The 19,139-nt window shown below is 39.5% G+C and overlaps 2 protein-coding genes across 5 annotated transcripts in view; both read right to left on the bottom strand.

Moving 5' to 3' along the window:
• The window catches only part of LOC112248219 (PHD finger protein 19-like), a 28,460-nt gene extending 23,046 nt beyond the window's left edge, over window positions 1-5,414 (bottom strand). The window contains exons 1-10 of the mRNA XM_024417064.2: window positions 5,253-5,414; window positions 4,002-4,223; window positions 3,448-3,529; window positions 2,755-2,850; window positions 1,833-1,927; window positions 1,442-1,590; window positions 1,201-1,296; window positions 903-971; window positions 336-456; window positions 135-202 (exon numbers count right to left, since the gene is read on the bottom strand). Of these exons, the coding sequence (XP_024272832.2) occupies window positions 135-202; window positions 336-456; window positions 903-971; window positions 1,201-1,296; window positions 1,442-1,590; window positions 1,833-1,927; window positions 2,755-2,850; window positions 3,448-3,529; window positions 4,002-4,190 (965 nt within the window). The 5' untranslated portion in view covers window positions 4,191-4,223; window positions 5,253-5,414. The remainder of the gene's footprint in view (window positions 1-134; window positions 203-335; window positions 457-902; window positions 972-1,200; window positions 1,297-1,441; window positions 1,591-1,832; window positions 1,928-2,754; window positions 2,851-3,447; window positions 3,530-4,001; window positions 4,224-5,252) is intronic.
• A 1,236-nt stretch (window positions 5,415-6,650) lies between these two features.
• Window positions 6,651-18,585, bottom strand: traf1 (TNF receptor-associated factor 1). 4 transcript variants are annotated; one of them, XM_042320379.1, is made up of 11 exons: window positions 18,528-18,585; window positions 17,070-17,226; window positions 16,755-16,839; window positions 13,838-13,936; window positions 11,990-12,151; window positions 10,833-10,892; window positions 10,629-10,697; window positions 10,030-10,503; window positions 7,918-8,101; window positions 7,490-7,638; window positions 6,651-7,231 (listed from the first exon to the last, which is right to left on the bottom strand). In XM_042320379.1, the coding sequence occupies exons 3-11, from the start codon at window positions 16,812-16,814 to the stop codon at window positions 7,013-7,015; spliced, it is 1,476 nt and encodes a 491-aa protein (XP_042176313.1). In that variant the 5' UTR covers window positions 16,815-16,839; window positions 17,070-17,226; window positions 18,528-18,585; the 3' UTR covers window positions 6,651-7,012. The 4 variants fall into 4 exon arrangements, with proteins under 4 accessions (XP_042176313.1, XP_042176314.1, XP_024272830.1 ...); XM_042320380.1 differs by having other exon boundaries at window positions 16,755-16,814; XM_024417063.2 differs by lacking the exon at window positions 18,528-18,585 and having other exon boundaries at window positions 7,058-7,231; window positions 7,490-7,531; window positions 7,623-7,638; window positions 17,070-17,625.
• Window positions 18,586-19,139: the final 554 nt, after the last annotated feature.

Raw genomic sequence — 19,139 nt, 5'->3', positions numbered from 1 at the left:
CTTCCTAAGTGGACAGTCTGATTTCACAGAAGTGTGATTGACTTGGAGTTACATTGTGTTGTTTAAGTGTTCCCTTTATTTTTTTGAGCAGTATATATATATATATATATATATAACAGAGAGAGATGTCTTACTTGCTCTTGTAGTTGTTCAGAGCATCAAGGAGATATTGGCCTCTTTCTGTTGGAGGAGTATTGGAGAGCTGTGGGGAATATTAAAATGTCAGTCCGATGCAATTTGCTTTAAAAATATCTGTTTTTCACAAGACAGCATTAATCTGAATTTCCTATCCGGATTCCTATTCAGAATTCAGACAGGATTTCTTAGTTTCTAACCTTGCCCAACTGGAAATGGTCCCAGTTGTTGCTGACAAAGTTGAGGATCTCCTCCAGCTCAAAGTACTTCTTCTTACTCTGGACTCCCAGATTGTAAAGTGCCAAGTGCACCACGTCCACCCTGGATAAGAAACCAGAGACAATTGATGGGAATCCCATGAAATGAGATGAGAACTGATTGTAATGTATCTAGAGTGATTGGGTGCAGAACCAGTTTTCCTCACCAGCAGCATTCACATATCACATCATAAGGGATACAACTCTCAATTATACATCCATATGAGTTAGCAGACAGGGAGTTGGGTTTAGCGAGATGTGTAAATGTAGTCCTCTTAATCAAATATTGTGCTGCCTAGCACCCCAGTGTGTATTAACAGCAAAACAATCCTGTTAGGGGCAGTTTACACGAGCGCATTGTCATAAGCACAAGAGCATAATAATGCCACACATCCTCTACCTACTGTACTATAGGACACCAATGCCCATTGTGTTCTTAATTAAAGTACCACATCTGGAGTCTCAGAGTGTGTCTCAGAGGTAGATATGAAGAGTATAGTAGCCATTTACCATCGGAGGGCCAGTCTCTTGATGTACTCTACTCCTTTATTACACATGGAACAAATGAACAAGTAAAACCTGAAAGAGAAAGGCAGAGAGGTCAGAGGAGGAGAAAGCACAAGTCACGTGCCTCTAGGGGAAATCAAAAATCCATAATGGTCCTCAGTCATATCGGTATACCCTCGACTTCCATGACACGTCTATCACTTTCCAGACTAGAATTATTTCCTCTGACATCCCAGGATTTCTCCTAACTGTGGGAACCCCCAGAAAAAACCCTCTTCTGTTTGATAACAATTCCACACACCTATCTCCAAACATCATGGACTCCTGTAGGCACTGGATACAGGCCTCATGGAACCACTGTTCACACCGAAAACACTGCAGCATCTTCAAGTACCACCTGGGAGGGGAGGAGAGCAGCCATTAGTGAAAAGTAAGTTACTAAATGAGCAACAGAGTGCTGTATCTGAATCAAATCCAGTTGCTTTCTAAAAGAGTGGATATGTAAAATGTTATGCTGCAGTGTGTCTAGCCAGCACACTCACTCTCCAGGTCCTCCACAGTAGCAATAACACTGTTGGTGATTTGTGTGGTGCTGGGAATCCCATTCCAGCTCTTCTGGGCTGTAGGTAAGCACCTGCTTCATGGCCTGCAGTGCTTTTGCTATGGGCCCCTTTTTGAGAGCTCCCCCTTTCTGTGATATGGAGAAACAGCCACGTCAACATGGTTAGGAATTATAGGACAGCGTTCAATCGGACACATCGTAGCAAAACGTTTGGTAACAGAAAACAAAAATCTGTGTTCTTATTGAGGTAGTGCCTTCCCATTTCAAAACGTTTTCTTCCTGTTGAACACTACCCTAGACAAACAGTCATTAAAAATTATATTAGTTTCTTGCTCAATTGAAGAGCAGCTTGTTCTATCAATAATACTCACCCGCACAGCTAAAACAAAGATGCACCTCCTGCAAAACCATGGTGACAAAACCATTGAGCTCTCCACCTGTGGCATGTGGCACTGCTGGTGGTAACCTGGCAGAAACAAAGATAAGAGGACAATGAAAACATAATGCTGGCCCAATAAATAAACATAATGCTCAAACCCAATAAAAATAAACAAATGGTTAAATACATGAATAAATGGATGGATCCATGAAAAAGTGCTATTGCCGGCCGTACTTTGAGCCACAGCAATATGTTATGTTGATCTGAAGGGGGCATCCAACCAGCTTTAATCCTGTCCAGCAAATGTTGGGAAGCCATAGGGAGTGGACTCCCAAAGCAATTAATTACTTTAATTAAGAGCCAAGTAGAAACAAAACCAATGAGACACTACAGCCTGGGGACAGGACCTTGCACAACTGTTGCATGGCCCCACCCTAATACATGTCCTTGTCATGGACAAAATGTAGATGTCAGATGGGACCTGTCTCTTTAAGACAAACACCCATGGAAAGTACTTAGTTTAACATACACAGGGTTGAAAAGATGTTATGAGTCACAGAGGCTTTCTGTGCACTTTGTTCAACTGAAAATGTTCACTGTTTCACTTTCAGAGATTCAATGACCTTTAGCAGATGACTTGTAGTTATGCCACAGATGTACCCTTCTTCAGTTCTGTATGTTGTTCCAGTCAATTTAATACAGTTCAAATATAGTTTATGCTTTTAGAGATAGTCAAAGCATTAAAATACATGAAATATAGAAGCAAATAGAGCCCTGTAAACAATGAACAATGAGATCCCCTCCCTTCTTAATCACAATCTGTAAAGAACTTGCATCCACTTGCATATAAGTGCAAGAAAGAGGAGTGTAGCCACATCCTCCTTTAAGGGTCGTCAGACTCTACAGCGACTCACCTATTCCACATTTTCCACATAGCAGGATCTCATTGTCAGATACCAGCACCATTTCGGAACAGACTGAGCATTTGGGCTCCTCCCCCGGAACTCCAGCTGCATGTTTTGGGAGAGAAGAATAGCATTAGCGTACATTCAATGATGATTATACTTCAGCTACATCCAACATGATGTCAGCATGTCAACAGCACATACAAGATATTCAATTAAGAGCAATCTGCAAGGCATTACTGACATAAATTGGCCCTTTCTGAGAAAAGTGTCATTTAGACAGTTGAAGAGTTAAAGGACAGTCAAGTCCATTAGGGAATAGGGAAGTGTCTAAATATACCTTTAAGTGGCCTACTGTATAGTACAAGTGTTGACTAAGTAATGGGAAGCCAATTGAAAGTGTTGAGGAATATGTAGCCCAGAATAAAGGAGCTTCATGAGGGTCCAGGGAGCTACTGTAAGAAACTGTAATGATTTCCAGTTAGGATGCTGTGTAATTCTGTTGAAAGTGGATTACACATTAATCATGGCTTTTGGAGAGAGCTTTTGAGATGTTGAACCTGTCTGGTGTAGATCCATATTATCAGCAGACATAAATTCATTGAGGATGTAAGTTTGACAGTTAAACTAATTCACACATTTGTTTTATTTTACACAGAGACAACAACAATAACATGAATATGTCAGTTTCTCTTCACTCACCATGTTGGATGTCTTTCCAGAGAACCCAGAATTTTGAATTATCTTCAAAAGTGACAAAGCAGCTCTGCTTGGAGGTACTCACCTTGAATGAAGTGAAAACAGATAGTATGAGGTGGGAGGCAAATTGTGTATGACAGGTTTATTACAGTTCTATTCCAATAATAGTGTGTTACATTACATTTGTCATAAAACACAAATTACTGCTGTAGTGCCTAAAATCTACAGAGAAACCACCATATTTGTGTGAATACTCCAGAGCAGTATTTGGACAGTACACTCTTAGAAAAAAGGGTTATTTGGCTGTCCCCATAGAACCCTCTGTGGAAAGAATTCTAAATGGAATCCAAAAAGGTCCTCACTGGAACCAAAATGGGTTCTTCAAAAGGTCCTCCTATGGGGTCAGCTGAATAACCATTTTAGGTTCTAGATAGCACCTTTTTTTCTCCTAAGAGTGTACTTATTGTTATGTAAATAAAATTAGTCCAAATCATTGTGTGGAAGTATACTACAGTATTTAACTGATAAAACAATGTCCTGTTGTGCTTGGGACTTACTCTCTGGATCTTCCCCAGGTAGTATAGGCCATCAGACCAGCGGCACAGTACATACTGGCCCACGGTCACGCTGCTTTCCATGTCTGTGAAGCTCCTCCCTCTCTCCCTCTTCTGGGGTAAATGCTTGGCCTCCAGCACCTCATCTGGCTCCACACTGCAGAAGTTATCTCTGTAGGCTGACTGCAACATGCTGCAGCTGGGCTGTCCACACTACTACTCTTCCTAGGAGAATCAGGGCTTTACATTGTCATTGAGGTAGCAACTGTATGTCCTCATGATCACAACATTATGGAGGTGATGGTTGAACATTGTTGTGTCAGTGTTCTTTTTTAAATCAAATGTATTGACATGCACCTACTATAGACAAAAACTATTGTTAAGGTGTCATAAAATGCATTTCCTGAAGATTAAAAAAAATAGGACATATGCCTATGTATGCATCATGAAATCCAGCCCTTCATCAACATATTTGTTTTAACACCCCACCCCTGTTCTGATGTAGGCTGATGCCTGATGACTCAATTTGGATGTTCTACTGCGTGTCGATCACAGCACAGCCTACAGGTCTGACCAAGGTATTTTATACCTCAGCGGACTGACTCATCAGCCAACTGCAGCCAGCCATCACATTTGAATTTGACTTGTCAACGCAGTCGCAAATTGCGGCACTTGCGCGAGACAAACTGGTCGTGTACAAGTATTACAAAGTGGCATGGCACGTTTTTAACAGTTAGCAAGTAGTCTATCAAACTGTAACGACTCTCGACTGTAATTTATCAAACTGATTACAGACTGGTTGATTGGCTAAATTATGTCCCGTCAATAAGATGGGCATATCGCCAACATAAATTATTAAAAGTATTTTATTTTGCTAACCTGATCACACTTTTGCATCTCCTCGACTGCATGTCTTCTCACAAAACTCTTAATCGCTAACTAGTCTGCTGTCTAAACATGTTATAGTTGTTATATCAGCCATATATAGCTTGGTAGCTAGCTATATCTGCTAGTTAGCCAGCTAAACTGCAACTGTCAAACCAATGAAACGAATGTTACTTGCCCCTTGGTAGTGTATCGCATATGCATTTATGCAAGGAACATCTAGTTTAGCTTGCTAAATGTAATCTATAAATACCCGAATAATGAGATTGAGCACTTTATAACAATAGTTTGCGACATTAAAAGTAGGACGAGATGCAAAAATGAAATCCAATTCAGTGAGCTGTAATAATGTATATGGACTTCTCTTACCGCCTTGGTTAACTTCCAATCCAGGGTCAATGCTCGAAATAATGTCGCTGCTGTTGAGTAACGTTCCATTCGCTAGGAGTTGTCGATTCTTGCAATATGTGTACAGGCGCTAAAGTTCAAACTATGCAAGTCGCCATTTTTCATTTTTTCCCGCGAATCAATTTACGTTTTCCTTATGTAATTAGCATAATCACATCATCATCTTCATACAGGAAGTTCAACATTTCGCTCTCCATCTGCTTAGGAACATTTATTTTTCTTCTTTTAGTGAGCCTTAAACGTTTTCCAAATAAATAAATAAAGTTATTTAGCATTTTTAAGCACTTTTAGTAATTATGATAATATCCATATCATTGTGAATGATAGTAGTATATTTGTTAATACCGCCTACCACTACTGCTGATTATTACACAAAACTGTATTACTAGCTATACTACCCTATTCACCATCATCATATGTCATAATCGTCTTCATTGTCGTCTTCACCATCATCATTATATGTCATCATCATCATAAGACTCATAATATATTTGTACATTTTTGTAAAGAAAATGCCTGCACAGTGTATGTAGCATTCATGTTGCATGACTGAATGCATTAATGTTTTTGTATGTAATGAAAAACACACACATTACATGAATATGTTCTAGTAATCAAATTCCTTGAGAATCTAGGATTTGATATACTAGCACTGACGTCAGATTGCGGATTCTGCCCTGTTTATTTGAGCTTACTCTCAAGCAAATCAAAAATAATGAAATCTATAGAGATCCATTTATGGGAAGGCTCTGTTTACTTTCACAGCGCTGCTATATGTTTATAAGGATTTTGCTTATGGAACAACGCTGAGAGGAAATCTATGGCATCAGCTGAGATGTCATTTAGCAGATGAGTTGAGGGGACAATTCTATTTTTAAAATCTTTTCTGCCATAATGTCACTGGTATATACTACTTGTAAGTACTGCTATACACTTTTACAATTATCTTAAATGTTAAACATTTGAGGCACTCTAAATGCAACTAATCAAACACATCGTGATGTTGTTGTAATTAGCCTACATGCACCTGCATGGACAGTTTTGAGAATGGTAACCAAGTAGCTTATAGAGGCATCCAATTTTATTCAATGTGTAACATAAAAATCTCCTAAATGTCACCTGAGAGTGTTTGGTGCCATGGCTTACTGAACCAACATTTGTCAAAAACACTTTAAAGCATAAGTAACACGTGGTCCTTTGTAGCTCAGTTGGTAGAGCATGGCACGTGTAATGCTAGGGTAGTAGATTCGATTCCTAGCACCAGCCATATGTAACATTTATGCATGCATGACTGTAAGTTGGTTTGGATAAAAGCATCTGTTAAATTGCATATATTAACATAATTGGTGGTTGATGCAATTCAGTGTTTATATTTTCTTTATTCATCTCATGAATTCACAGGTTTTTTAAAACAAAACTATAATATCTAATTAGCAGTAACAAAACCCCATTGATTGTCTTGAAATTATTTCTGAAAATGATACACCCTCATAAATACAAGTACAACCATACAATGATATTTCAGATTTTTCTCTTCTTCTAAAGAATAGATTAAATATATATTTATATGTAAAGCCAAAAAATATCTAGCTCTCAGAACCCTTAAAGTGTCCGCAACATAACCTAAACCAAGGTGGGTGTGAAAACCAACCCATTCCCTAATCCTTATTCTAACCCCCCCCCCCCCTCCTCCTCCTTTGATAGATCATTTGAAGCATGGCTCAGGATGAAGTGTCAACAACACACTTGATGAAGATTGTGTCGTCTTTCAAGTAGGCATGCTTAGGCGAGTGAAGTTTACCAAGAGGGAAGAAAAGTGGGCAACCACTGGCCACATTCATATCAGAGACAGGCCTTTGGAAGGATGAGGAGGTTAGATCGGGCCGGAAGGCGTCAATCACGTGTTCTCTGTGATTCTGATCAAGCAGGAAGAAGGTGACCTGGTGAGGAGATATGCTGATTAGACATTAACATGTCTGACAGACACTTACAAGATGGCTGATCATTCTTCATAATGTTAATGATGCAGAGGGAAAGAGATGAGAACTATATCCACAAAGAGGCATGATGAGTTTTTGTTGAGTTTTATCTACTGTAGAGACACATCTCAAATAACAGTTCAGTTGAAAACTTCAACCCTTTAAATAAACCATTTATGATGTATGTTACACAGATATAACACAGAGAGTCTTCCTTACCTTGTGCTTGAATGGCCATGAGAGGAGTAGGTCATACTCCCCCTTCATGATCACAAAGAAAAGAGAGATATGAGTGCCTTTTCCCACCCCGTCACCATTCAGGTACAGCCTCATGCACACCTTGAATCCATACCTGGCTGTGTAGAATGCTAGAAAAAGGAGAGAGAACACAAACACATTGATATAAACGTGTTCCAGTGTTTCAGTGGATACAAATAATATTGGAGGGAACTTGGTTCCTCTGAACCAGTGATGTCTGTATAATGTTTCAACAAAGCATCTACATAAGAACAATTTAGTTCAAATGAAGCACTTTCTAATGAAGGTCTAATTAATGCTGTATGCATAGAAGACTGTCCCTCCGTGTAAATAGACTGCCCTTCACCACTGGTTCCAATGTTTTAGATAAAGTTGAAAGAGTACTGTACCTGGAGAGTACAGGTTTGGTCTATTCCCATGGCTAGAGACGGCCTCCTTCATTTTGGTGCTGAGGTCAGACAATCTCCAGATGAAGGTGCCGTCATAAGAGACCTCCTGGTGGGCGCTGAGACATTGTTTCATGGAGCTGATGACCAGATCTTTCCTGGCCATTCTATGCTCCTGCTCTGTCACCTACAGGGCAATATTCAATTAAATTCAAAACAACTTTATTAATCTCCTCAGGGTCAATTAAGAAGGCATAGTCAGGTTACTGTATCAACATCCTCCACATACAAATGTAGTATGTTAATTTGATCACCATGTTGCAGGACACCTTTCCTGCAATGCAGAACATTTCAATTCTTTTTTTTTAAGTTTTAAAAGGCATCTGGAGTTTGTAATTTCCACTTTGAAAGTTATGTTTTTGATTTGAGAGAAATATTGGAGCATATGGTTACAGTGAATACAACAGATAAAAACTTCTTGACAATGTAAAATTACCTTATATTCTTCTGTTAATTAAGCTGACACATTTTATTATCCAGTGCAACAAGCACAGAGACCATTGTAATGTGTTCAACTGATAAACCGGGCCTGCTCCTGGTATAAGTGACATAATCAGTCGGTTAGGGCCCCCCGGCCGCTAGGGGGTCCTCGACCCAAAAAATGTAATAATAACTTTTTTAATGTTTTAGGAACTCAGTCAGGGTCTCAACTTACCGTTGAGGGTTACAATATTAGAACACACAAGGTACAAGTTCAACATTTGGTTGTGTCTCAATTAGCCATGTCAGTTTACAATATTTAGATTGGTAAATTAGTGTAACCAGTTATCTATACTTGAAGTAATCGTGGCCAAATAGCAACCGGGCATAGAGGGCACGTGCCCAGGGGCCCTGACCTCCAGGGATCCCACATTGATTTTCTTAGTCACTCTCACTCAGATCATTAACATCACATAAGTCATGGCAAAATGTGTAGAATTGCAAGAAATTTACTTCAAAACATACATTTTTCTCTCCAGGGGCGGGATTCTTAAGAACAGATTTATCAAATATTTACTCAGAGTTACAGTAGGAAATCCCCCAAAAGCTGAAATCCCCACAGCTGTCACTGAATAATGACATCTCTTTTCCCATTCATTATGAGTAAGGGGGTTGTTGAATTGTGATTTTCATCAACTGACTCCCATCAACAGTAGCTTGTGCATTCTTAAGCCATTTATGGCATGTTTATGGCACTTTTTATGGCTCCTGATTTTCTATTCCACTTTTTTGTCTCATAAATGTGTCTTTTTTGTCTGCTGCTGTTTGACATTAAATGTCCCCTTGGGATAAATAAAGTACCTATTGTATTCTACAGATGTAGGATCTTCATTTGATCACTCTGTTGCAGGAGAACTTTCCTGTAATTCAGGAAATGTTTAACTCATAGTGTATTTTCAGGTTTAAAAAGGCTTCTAAAGTTGGTAATTTCCACTTTGAAATTTCAGACTTGATTTTTCCTTACGAAAAATGTATCAACCACTACAAAATGTCTATTAATTATAATTCACATAATGATTCACATTTCCTGTTGCTGCAGGATTATTTTCCTGCTGTAGGAAACTGGCTCAAATTAAGATCCTACATCAGTATGTACTGCTACATGAGAAGAGGCTGTCTACTCTAAGAGTCAGGGAGGAATGCTTGCAGAAGCGGCATATAAATTGATATTTTTCAGGAAGGCCAAATTCATTCTTGACAACAGTCCGTTTTTCCGACCAATATGTGACATTTGAGGATTTCCTTTCCCCATCACTGTTCAGCCAGCCAGACCAGCATTTTATTATGCTATTTTACTTCAAGAATAGTGGGTGTATGCAGCAATACTTAGTCTACAATTCCACCGCTGCAAATTAGGAGCATCAGAAAAGTTACTTTCTTGAACGTATTAGCCTACTTTTCTACAATTTGGGAGGATAGTAGACGCATGCACTTCTTAATAGTTGTTTTAAGAAGTATAATTCAACTGAACTTATTGGAGTGTGATTCAACTTTTTGGAAGTTCACGGCATGCTCTGGAATGAATCAGCTGGTCCACAAAGATGAGTTTATGCTCGAACTCAAGATATACTGTACCTTTATTTCTAAGTGATAAATCATTTCCTGGTTGCTCTGGTTCTCCCTCTCCACAGCCTTCATGCTCAGCTGGGTCTTCTCCACCTCCCTGTTCAGGACGGAGATGATGTTCTCAGATATCTGGACCCTCTGCTGCAGTGTGTCTATCTGCCGCCCTAGGTCCAAGAGTATGGTCACCTGGTCATCATCTCGCAGGCTGTGAGCTGCCGAGCTATTCCTTCCGTCCCCTCCTTCCGTCTCCAGCTCCCCTTCCCCCTTTAATAGTCCCATGTCCCAATGGAGCCTCAGGCCAGACAGAGTGTCTCTGAGATGGGGCAGCTGCTCATCCATAGCCCTGTTCTCCTTGCCTGGGGCAGGGGCTGTTAGTGGGGAGGCCTGCAGGTCACTGCTGGTGGTGGTGGCAGCACGCAGCAGGAGCTGAAGGTGGCCAACATGGCTGCTGTTCTCATGCACTCTCAGCTTCTCTGTGGTCCCCTAAAATACATGGGATTAGAAGGCAGAAATGTCAATAACTGTACTGCAAAAGCTTTCTAATTTGCCACATTATTTGTATTTGATGCCCCATTTATTATAATGCAGTAATGGCATTAATAGAATACCTTAAATGTGCAGCCAACTTCAGAGAAAACACAATACTCTTTCCCCTTGGACCCTGGAAGAGGATTACTCTGTAGAATCAAGACAATTTTGACAATTAACATGTGGCAACAAAGAAGTGTTTCACAGCAACCATCAGCTATACAACAAATAACATCATTGGATTTGACAGGCGCTACATTAAGAACAAACATATTTTTTCCTACCTTTCCCTTTCTTTGTTTTTTATCCGCTTTTTCCTCTCCAAGACTGTGACATGAGTGTGTCTGTAAAATAACACACAAAAATGCTGAAGATATTGAGAGAAACAGTCATCTGTAGGCCTACAGTTTCTTTCATAGAATCGATAGCTACACGAGGTATCTAGTAATACCATTGATTAAGTACAGCATTACTTAAGTAGTACAGTACAGTAGAACAGTAAAGTAGTACAGTATTACTTAAGTAGTACAGTACAGTAGAACAGTAAAGTAGTACAGCATTTTGGGGCGGCAGGGTAGCCTAGTGGCTAGAGTGTTGGACTAGTACCTGAAAGGTTGCAAGTTCAAATCCCTGAACTGACAAGGTACAAATCTGTCATTCTGCCCCTGAACAGGCAGTTAACCCACTGTTCCTAGGCTGTCATTGAAAATAAGAAGTTGTTCTTAACTGACTTGCCTAGTTAAATAAAAATAAGTTACTTAAGTAGTACAGTATTACTGTTTCAGTGTAGTGAGTAGTATGCACTTAAAGCTTTTGCAGTCGGTTCTAACAATCCCTTGTATACATTTTACCCCGAATCATGATGCCCTACCCCTAATGGTTAACCTAACTTTACTTGAGTCTAAAGTGTTCTGTGGCTTTCTGCTCCCCTTCGCTGCAGTCCAACACTCTCGGCAGCCTCCCGCCCTACTCAGATCACTGGCGAAAGGGAATATGGGGCAGCAGTAAACACTAGAGACCCTGCGGCTTCAGCTGCGCTGCAGGGACCCCTCCAATGTCACACTGACCCCATCTCCAAGACCCCAACCAATGTTTTTTTTTACTAGAGAACAATTCCAACATATTTTTTTTCGAATTCCCAACTCTGAAACTCCTGCAGTTTAGAGCCACAGGAAACAGTACACTGGCTACTTATTTCCATAACTCCATTAGTCAGCAAGCACTACATTTTTATTGGGTGTGTTCCAAACTTTCAAAACTCATAGAACTCTTTACCTCTTATCTAACCATTTTGTAGGAGGAAAAACACTTAATACCAGGGCTGAACATCTCAGAATGTCAGCGAGACCTGTTAGTGTCAGTATTTGCAACTCAGGCGAGGTGGTTAGTTTGACAGCTACTGAATGCACGTCTGGAACTGGATTCTTTGGACTAGTCTTACCTGTAGCTCTATGGGGTGCAAAGAGTGGCAGCATGCAGGGCACACTGACATGTTGTTTGGACAGGCCTTCTCCAGGTGACAGGCCAAGGCCTTTCTCAGCACCATGTGACCACAGCCTATGTTGCAGGGGATTAGGGCATACTCACACTGCCCCTGGTGCTCCTGAACGAGGATTCAAGACAATTCAGAATGGACAACAAAGCAATCTATAACCAAACCGAGCTCAGCACAACATTTCAGTGAATCAATCAATTTCATCCTCAACATCTCGATCTCAGTGCAAAATCAATATCAGCCATCAGGGGCCATTTTGATCTAGATCATTCAAAATAGGCCTCTGTTCTTTTTATTAGATTCTGTTTCCCCTTCTTTTTCAAAAAAACTTTCAATGGCAACATTTCAACTAAACTTTATGAGATGATATACTTGTAATAAACAACCTAATTATCTTAGCAGCATTGGATGATGTATAATCACTAAGTACTGTCCTTATTAGAATTGTAGCATTGTGATCGAAATAACTTAGCTCTAAAAATCGTTGAATTATTTTGGTACCAATTTAAAAGATTTGGTCTACAAGAGGACTTGGCATTTTAATTTAGTTTAGATGACATATTGGCCACTGATCCTGATCTAATTATGCAACTACTGTAAAGAACATTTTACATTTTACCTACAAATTACAGTGTATTTTTTAAATAAAAAATAAAGCTACAGCACCAGTCAAAGGCTTGGACACACCTACTCATTCAAGGGTCTTTCTTAATTTGTACTGTTTTCTACATTGTAGGATAATAGTGAAGACATCAAAACTATGAAATAACACATATGAAATAATGTAGTGTCCAAACAAATTAAAATATATTTTATATTTGAGATTCTTTAAAGTCCCACCCTTTGCCATGATGACAGCTTTGCACACTTCTGGCATTCTCTCAACCAGCTTTAAAGTTTCTTCAAGTGCAGTTGCAAAAACCATCAAGCACTATGATGAAACTGGCTCTCATGAGGATCAGGACAGGAAAGGAACACCTAGAGTTACCTCTGCTGCAGAGGATAAGTTAATTCGAGTTAACTGCACCTCAGATTGCAGCCCAAATAAATGCTTCACAGAGTTCAAGTAACAGACACATCTCAACACCAACTGTTCAGAGGAGACTGCGTGAATCAGGCCTTCATGATCTAATTTCTGCAAAGTAACCACTACTAAAGGACACCAATAATAAGAAGAAACTTGCTTGGGCCAAGAAATGAGCAATGGACATTAGACTGGTGGAAATCTGTCCTTTGGTCTGATGACCTCTGTGTCTTTGTGAGATGCAGAGTAGGCGAACGGATGATCTCCGCATGTGTGGTTCCCACCGTGAAGCATGGACGAGGAGGTGTGATGGTGTGGGGTGCTTTGCTGGTGACACTGTCAGTGATTTATTTAGAATTCAATGCACACTTAACCAGCATGGATACCACAGCATTCTGCAGTGATACACACTGCATATGTGAGAACTCCTTCAAGACAGTTGGAAAAGCATTCCTCATGAAGCTGGTTTTGAGAATGCCAAGTGTGGTCAGAGCTGTCATCAAAGCAAAGGGTGCCTACTTTGAAGAATCTCAAATATAAAATATATGTAGATTTGTTTAACACTTTTTTGGTTACTACATGACTACATATGTGTTATTTTATAATTTTGATGTCTTCACTATTATTCTACAATGTAGAAAATAGTGAAAGAAAAAACCCCCTGAGTAGGTGTGTCCAAACTTTTGACTGGTACTGTATATCAGTGTCACTGTCACACAAAAAAGTCATTCTTAAATGTATCCTTCAAATGTATAAAAAAGTGTCAATACCTCAAAGTCCTTGAGAATACTCCTCCAGGAGCAACCTTGGTTAGCACAATGCACTTTCAACTCCAAGATCTCCTTATTGATGGCTGCATCACTGAATAACTGATGTAACACATAGGAGAAAGATGATCAACTTTCAGTACTTCAATTAATAATTCAGTACTTCCACTTTAAATCACTTTCTTCCTCAGAGGGAAAACGTTTATGCATAATAAAGAATGGCCGGATTTCTATATATCACACTGGCGATTTCTTCCATGCTAAACTGGTTTGAACGACAACATTTTCCGGCTGTCATTGTTCTGAGTTGATACAGTTTGAAGTGGATCTTTGAAGTGCTGCTGTCTGTGTCTCTATACTGTTAGATTTCAGAAGCAATAAATACACAAAGTCATTCTATCGCTTTAATCATCATCATAATAATCATTCAATATTACAGTAGCTAGTGAGAACTGACAACCAACAATGCACCCACTGTGGAAGGAACAGTCGGAGGCAGTCAAGCCTTTGCTTTGTGACCATAGAAAAGGGAAGATGAATGCTAAATGTAAGGTAAAAAATGTGAGTTACTGTTATAAGCTTCAGCAATTAGTTTCCATTCCACTGTGATGCTCACTAAGTATTCAATGTGGCTCATTAACCCGATTGAATCAAAATATAGGAGTCATCCGCCATGAAAATAGATTTTTCCAAATGTTCCGTCATATTGATATGAATATACTACGAGCCTATTATTTTAGCACGACAGACCAAAATCCTAATTAAACAAGTGAGCTGATTATGGGGCGTCTGCTGTTCTGCCTAGGATGATGGGAGGAGCTCATGCTGAACCACATTCTTCTGGGCATAGACTTGGATCAGAAGCATTCGGTTACAGTGATGACCAACATGGGCTCATTAATATTGTATTAATATGGTATTATCAAAAATAATACCTTTTAACCATTGTAGTTATATGTCACGCATGCTGAAGTATTAGTTTTATGTTACCTGCTGATTTAACATATTACTATTCATTAGTCATTTTTTGGTGAGACACATGTCTCTGCCATAGAAAAACAACACTGCATTTTGACATGAATGGGAATGTCCTTTTTAGTCATTATTTTTCTATGGACTCAGAACCTCAGCAGTGGACTAATTTACATCAGACACATTTCAACTTGTTCAACGCTGTGAACTCTACAGCCATTCTAATTACACCACTGCACTCCACTCCAGCAATCTCTTCACATTGATTGTCTTTCTCAATTCTTACATTCTTCTGAGAAGACTTACAACAGTGAAATAGTTTATGTCAATGTTATTCTCTGGTGTGAATTCAGCTAAAATCAGAATATAAACTCTGATTAGAGGGGGTAGATTATGTCACTGCCAATGTCAGACCTATGAGTCTCCTGTTTTGGGGAGCTAAAAAGTATAACTCAATTGTCAGTGTTTTAAACAATATCTAGGGCACTATTCAATCCGTAGCGCTGAAGAGCTGCGCTACAGTGCAGTAGAAATATAATTAAAGCTAATGTTCCCGCTTTAGCAGAGACTGCATTCACAGTAAACATTGCATATGTCAGACAATAGTAAATCATTTTATCTATCCAGATACAATATTTACTATTGCACATTTATTTTGTGTAGGAATACAAAGGATTAAATGCCAGACATAGATGGAAGGCAGATGGATGGTAGATGGAAGGTAGATGGATGGTAGATGGAAGGTAGATTAAAGGTAAATCACAGAGAATATTTGAAAGGTAAGGGAAGGTAGATGGAAGGTAGATTGGATGGTAGATGGAAGGTATGTAGATGGATGGTAGATGGAAGGCAGATGGATGGTAGATGGAAGGTAGATTAAAGGTAAATGCCAGAGATAGATGAAAGGTAAGGGAAGGTAGATGGAAGTTTGAAGAAGGTAGATGGATTGTAGATGGAAGGTAGCTGGAAGGTTGAGGAAGGTAGATGGAAGGTAGCTGGAAGGTTGAGGAAGGTAGATGGAAGGTAGATGGAAATCTGAAGAAGGTAGATAGAAGGAGAATGCTTGGGATAACACTAGAAGCATCAATATTATACTGTTGTAGAGCCTCTATTTGAATGTGTATTTAGGAATAAATGTAATCTTGCTTCCCTATATTAGAGCAGAATCCTACCCACATCAGGTCCATTCACACAGCACCTTGGCGTCTGTACCATGCATAATAGTAAAATAATGAAGAATGGAAATTATGATCACACCTCTATGTAAAGATACAGGGGCATGGGGGACTCTCCAACAACTGTTTCCCTTTGAATTAAACTCATCCGACGTAGTTTTTATTTACAGGAAAGTTCACTTTTTGACACTGTGGTGTTATAGTGAGTCTGAAAAGATAACTGTAGCCTACATTTAGAATGGTATTTTTAAAGGATGTCCTAACAGGGGGCAATCTGGGATTCGAAAAATAACAAAGTAGTCATCCTGCCACTTGTTTTGGTAAACGGCTGAGGGATGGGGCTGGAGAAAGGTGAACACTAGACTGAGCTATGGATGCTAGGCTTGACCATCCATGAGATAAAAAAAAAACATGTTTTGAATCATACCTGTGTTTATTAACAATTACATTGTTTTATAAACAATGGAGTAAAACAGGCTTATAAGTTGGGCTCTGATGGGTTACGACAGTTGAGCTAAGCTCATGACGCATTTACAAGTTAAAATCCCCAACAATGCATGGCTATATATCATAAATGTAAAAGTTAAAAAAGAATGTACCAATCCCAGATTGCCTCTTTAATGTGTTGTTGAAGCGTTTTTCTGCAGTAACTTATCCGTGCCATAATGTTTTTGTTGCCCATACTCAAGGTCATATAGGCTTGCTGTATCATTCAATTCTATCCACTTGTGCTATGACAGCATTTAAACAAAGTTCAGTAATACTATACATACATTGTCTGATGTCAGTATGCTTGTTTCACTCTCTGAGCTTGGATCTTCTTCTTTGCACATCTTGCAAACAAGGTTGTTGTTATTACTAAATAACAACAATGAACATATGGGATTAGATTTACAATACAATATACACAGATATGTTAACAGAATTGTAATATCTTAACTTAATTTAAGGGAATGGCAAAAAAGGAAAGTTGTAGGCTGTGTTAGACACTGGCAAGAGAGTCGATGATAAATTAGGAAATTGTTAACTTTGGTTATTGTTGAAGATGTTTCACAAAACTTTGAATATAAGTAATTTAAATGCCTTACCTCACTAACCAACTGACACAAGCGAGGCAGTAGCGGTGGCCGCACAAAGTTTGACGTGCCTCATTCAGTACGTTATTACAGTTGCTGCACAGGTACTTCTGCTGGGGTACATCATCGCAAATACTTTGAGGAAATCCAGAAGGATACTCATTTTCACCTGGTGCAGATGGATCATTGTGTAAGTTGCCAGTCGGTTTTAAACTAGACTCCATTTATAATTCACCAAGTTATGTTTAAGATGGTAATTGTCACTATTCTCTCCTAATATATGATGTGTCCATTAAATAGTGTCAACCTTTGTAACCTTTTTGAAGCGAGAAAACTACCGTGGATTTCCCCCCTGTGGTAACCTGGAAACGTGTTAAAACCCCATGTGTGGTGCCGAGCAATGTTGTACTTTACGGTGAGTAAGGCATCAACTCCAAGCATGGTGTGCAAATGAGGGGTAAATATTTCCAGGAGCCAGCTTACGTAATGCTATTACCCCCTACCCTACGCTTTCTCTCTCTCTCTCTCTCTCTCTCTCACTCTCTCTCTCTCTCTCTCTCTCTATTTCTCTCTCTCTCTTCTCTCTCTCTCTCTCTCTCTCTCTCACTTCTTCTCTCTCATTCTTTCTTTCTTTCTTTCTCTCTCTCTCTCTCTCTCTCTCTCTCTCTCTCTTTCTTTCTCTTCTTTCTTTCTTTCTTTCTTTCTCTGCCTCTCACTCTCCCCCTTTCTCTCTCTCTCTGTATCACTCTCTCTCAAGCTTTCTCCCTCGCCCTCTCCCCCTTCTCTCTCTCTCCCCTCCCCCTCTCTCTCCCTCCCCCTCTCCCCACTCCCTCTCCCTCCCCTCTCTCTCTCCCTCCCCCCTCTCTCTCCCTCAAACACACACACACACACACAGTTATTGTAACCTATTTCTCAGAAATCGCGAGGGGGTTCAATTGCCTCCATGACCGTCACATCCGCCAAATAGGAAAGTCCCTGTTCTATCATTTCCACACATCCTGTCACTCAACACCGAACACAACCTTGTGGTAGAGGCCCCTGAGAAGATTGCCTATTGTTGCTGTTACTGTCAGTAAAAAAAAGTTTTTGGTCATTGTACAGAATAACTCAATTAGGTAACTGAAGATGATTACAATAATGAGCACATTACTAAAACATGACGGTTGTAAAAATAAATAAAAACACACACAACACATAATACGACATAAGCATTGACTCCTCAAAAGGTCCCATAAAAATGAACCATAACTATCTGCTTTGTTGTTGCATGGCAACAGGCTGTCATGGCAAAACTAACAGTGATGCAAGTGATATGCAAGGATGTTTTAAAAGTGCAGTTTACAGGAGCATTCACAAGATCCATTTTTCTTGGCAAAACAGCATATTTTCTATTCACATTGGTATTATTCTAAAATAATCTGTTCAAAGTTGAAGCACTGTACAGTACAACCAAAGATACTAGTAACTAACCTGAGATACACCACCGATGTTGTTACCAATGGGAGAAAATGAAACATAGTGGGCAGAACAAGTAAGGAAGTGGTAAGAGCCAAGCACAAGCTAGCGAGATCCTATTGGCTCTTTCTAGCATGTATTTGCATAATTCCATTAGGGAACGCCTACTCTGTGAAGTGTGTGTGTGTGCAATAACTCAATTCGCCTTTGCACTCCTAACGATGCAATTTTTAAATTGACAAAACTCATTGCACTCTGTTCATAACAGACTCTAGTTTTGGGAACAAAAAACTGTTGGTATTGAGATTGAATGTTTCATCGATAAGAACATCCGCAGAATGTCGGCCAAATTTCATCTAGCTCCATCTTCTCACTTTCTGCCACTGGACTTCCTCTCATCACCATATTTGGTGGTGAGTGGAAGTTCTAAATGGATGCTTCAGATTTATACATCTGGTGAGACAACGGGCTCCTTCTTCCATCTGTGCTACAACCACATGAGAACACAAATGATATAAAACCTATTGGACTGCTCTTGCTTAAACATTTGCCCATTCAAATGAAAGTTATAATAGCTCTAAAGCATATTCAAGTAAAATCGTAATAAAGAGAAAACAATATCTTAAG

Source organism: Oncorhynchus tshawytscha, linkage group LG04, assembly GCF_018296145.1.
Source record: "Oncorhynchus tshawytscha isolate Ot180627B linkage group LG04, Otsh_v2.0, whole genome shotgun sequence".
In the NCBI taxonomy this organism is placed as follows: domain Eukaryota; kingdom Metazoa; phylum Chordata; class Actinopteri; order Salmoniformes; family Salmonidae; genus Oncorhynchus; species Oncorhynchus tshawytscha.
Note: the sequence above shows the minus strand (reverse complement) of the source record. Positions and strands in the feature narration are given on the sequence as shown.

Excerpts from the sequence above, each read along its gene's own strand:
- traf1 (XM_024417062.2), bottom strand. The coding sequence starts at position 17,281 with ATGGAGTCTAGTTTAAAACCGACTGGCAACTTACACAATGATCCATCT. Across the intron at positions 13,937-16,754 it reads GCATACTGACATCAGACAAT|TTATTCAGTGATGCAGCCAT; the intron begins GTATGTATAGTA and ends GTGTTACATCAG. Across the intron at positions 8,102-10,029 it reads TTTATCACTTAGAAATAAAG|GTGACAGAGCAGGAGCATAG; the intron begins GTACAGTATATC and ends ATTGCCCTGTAG.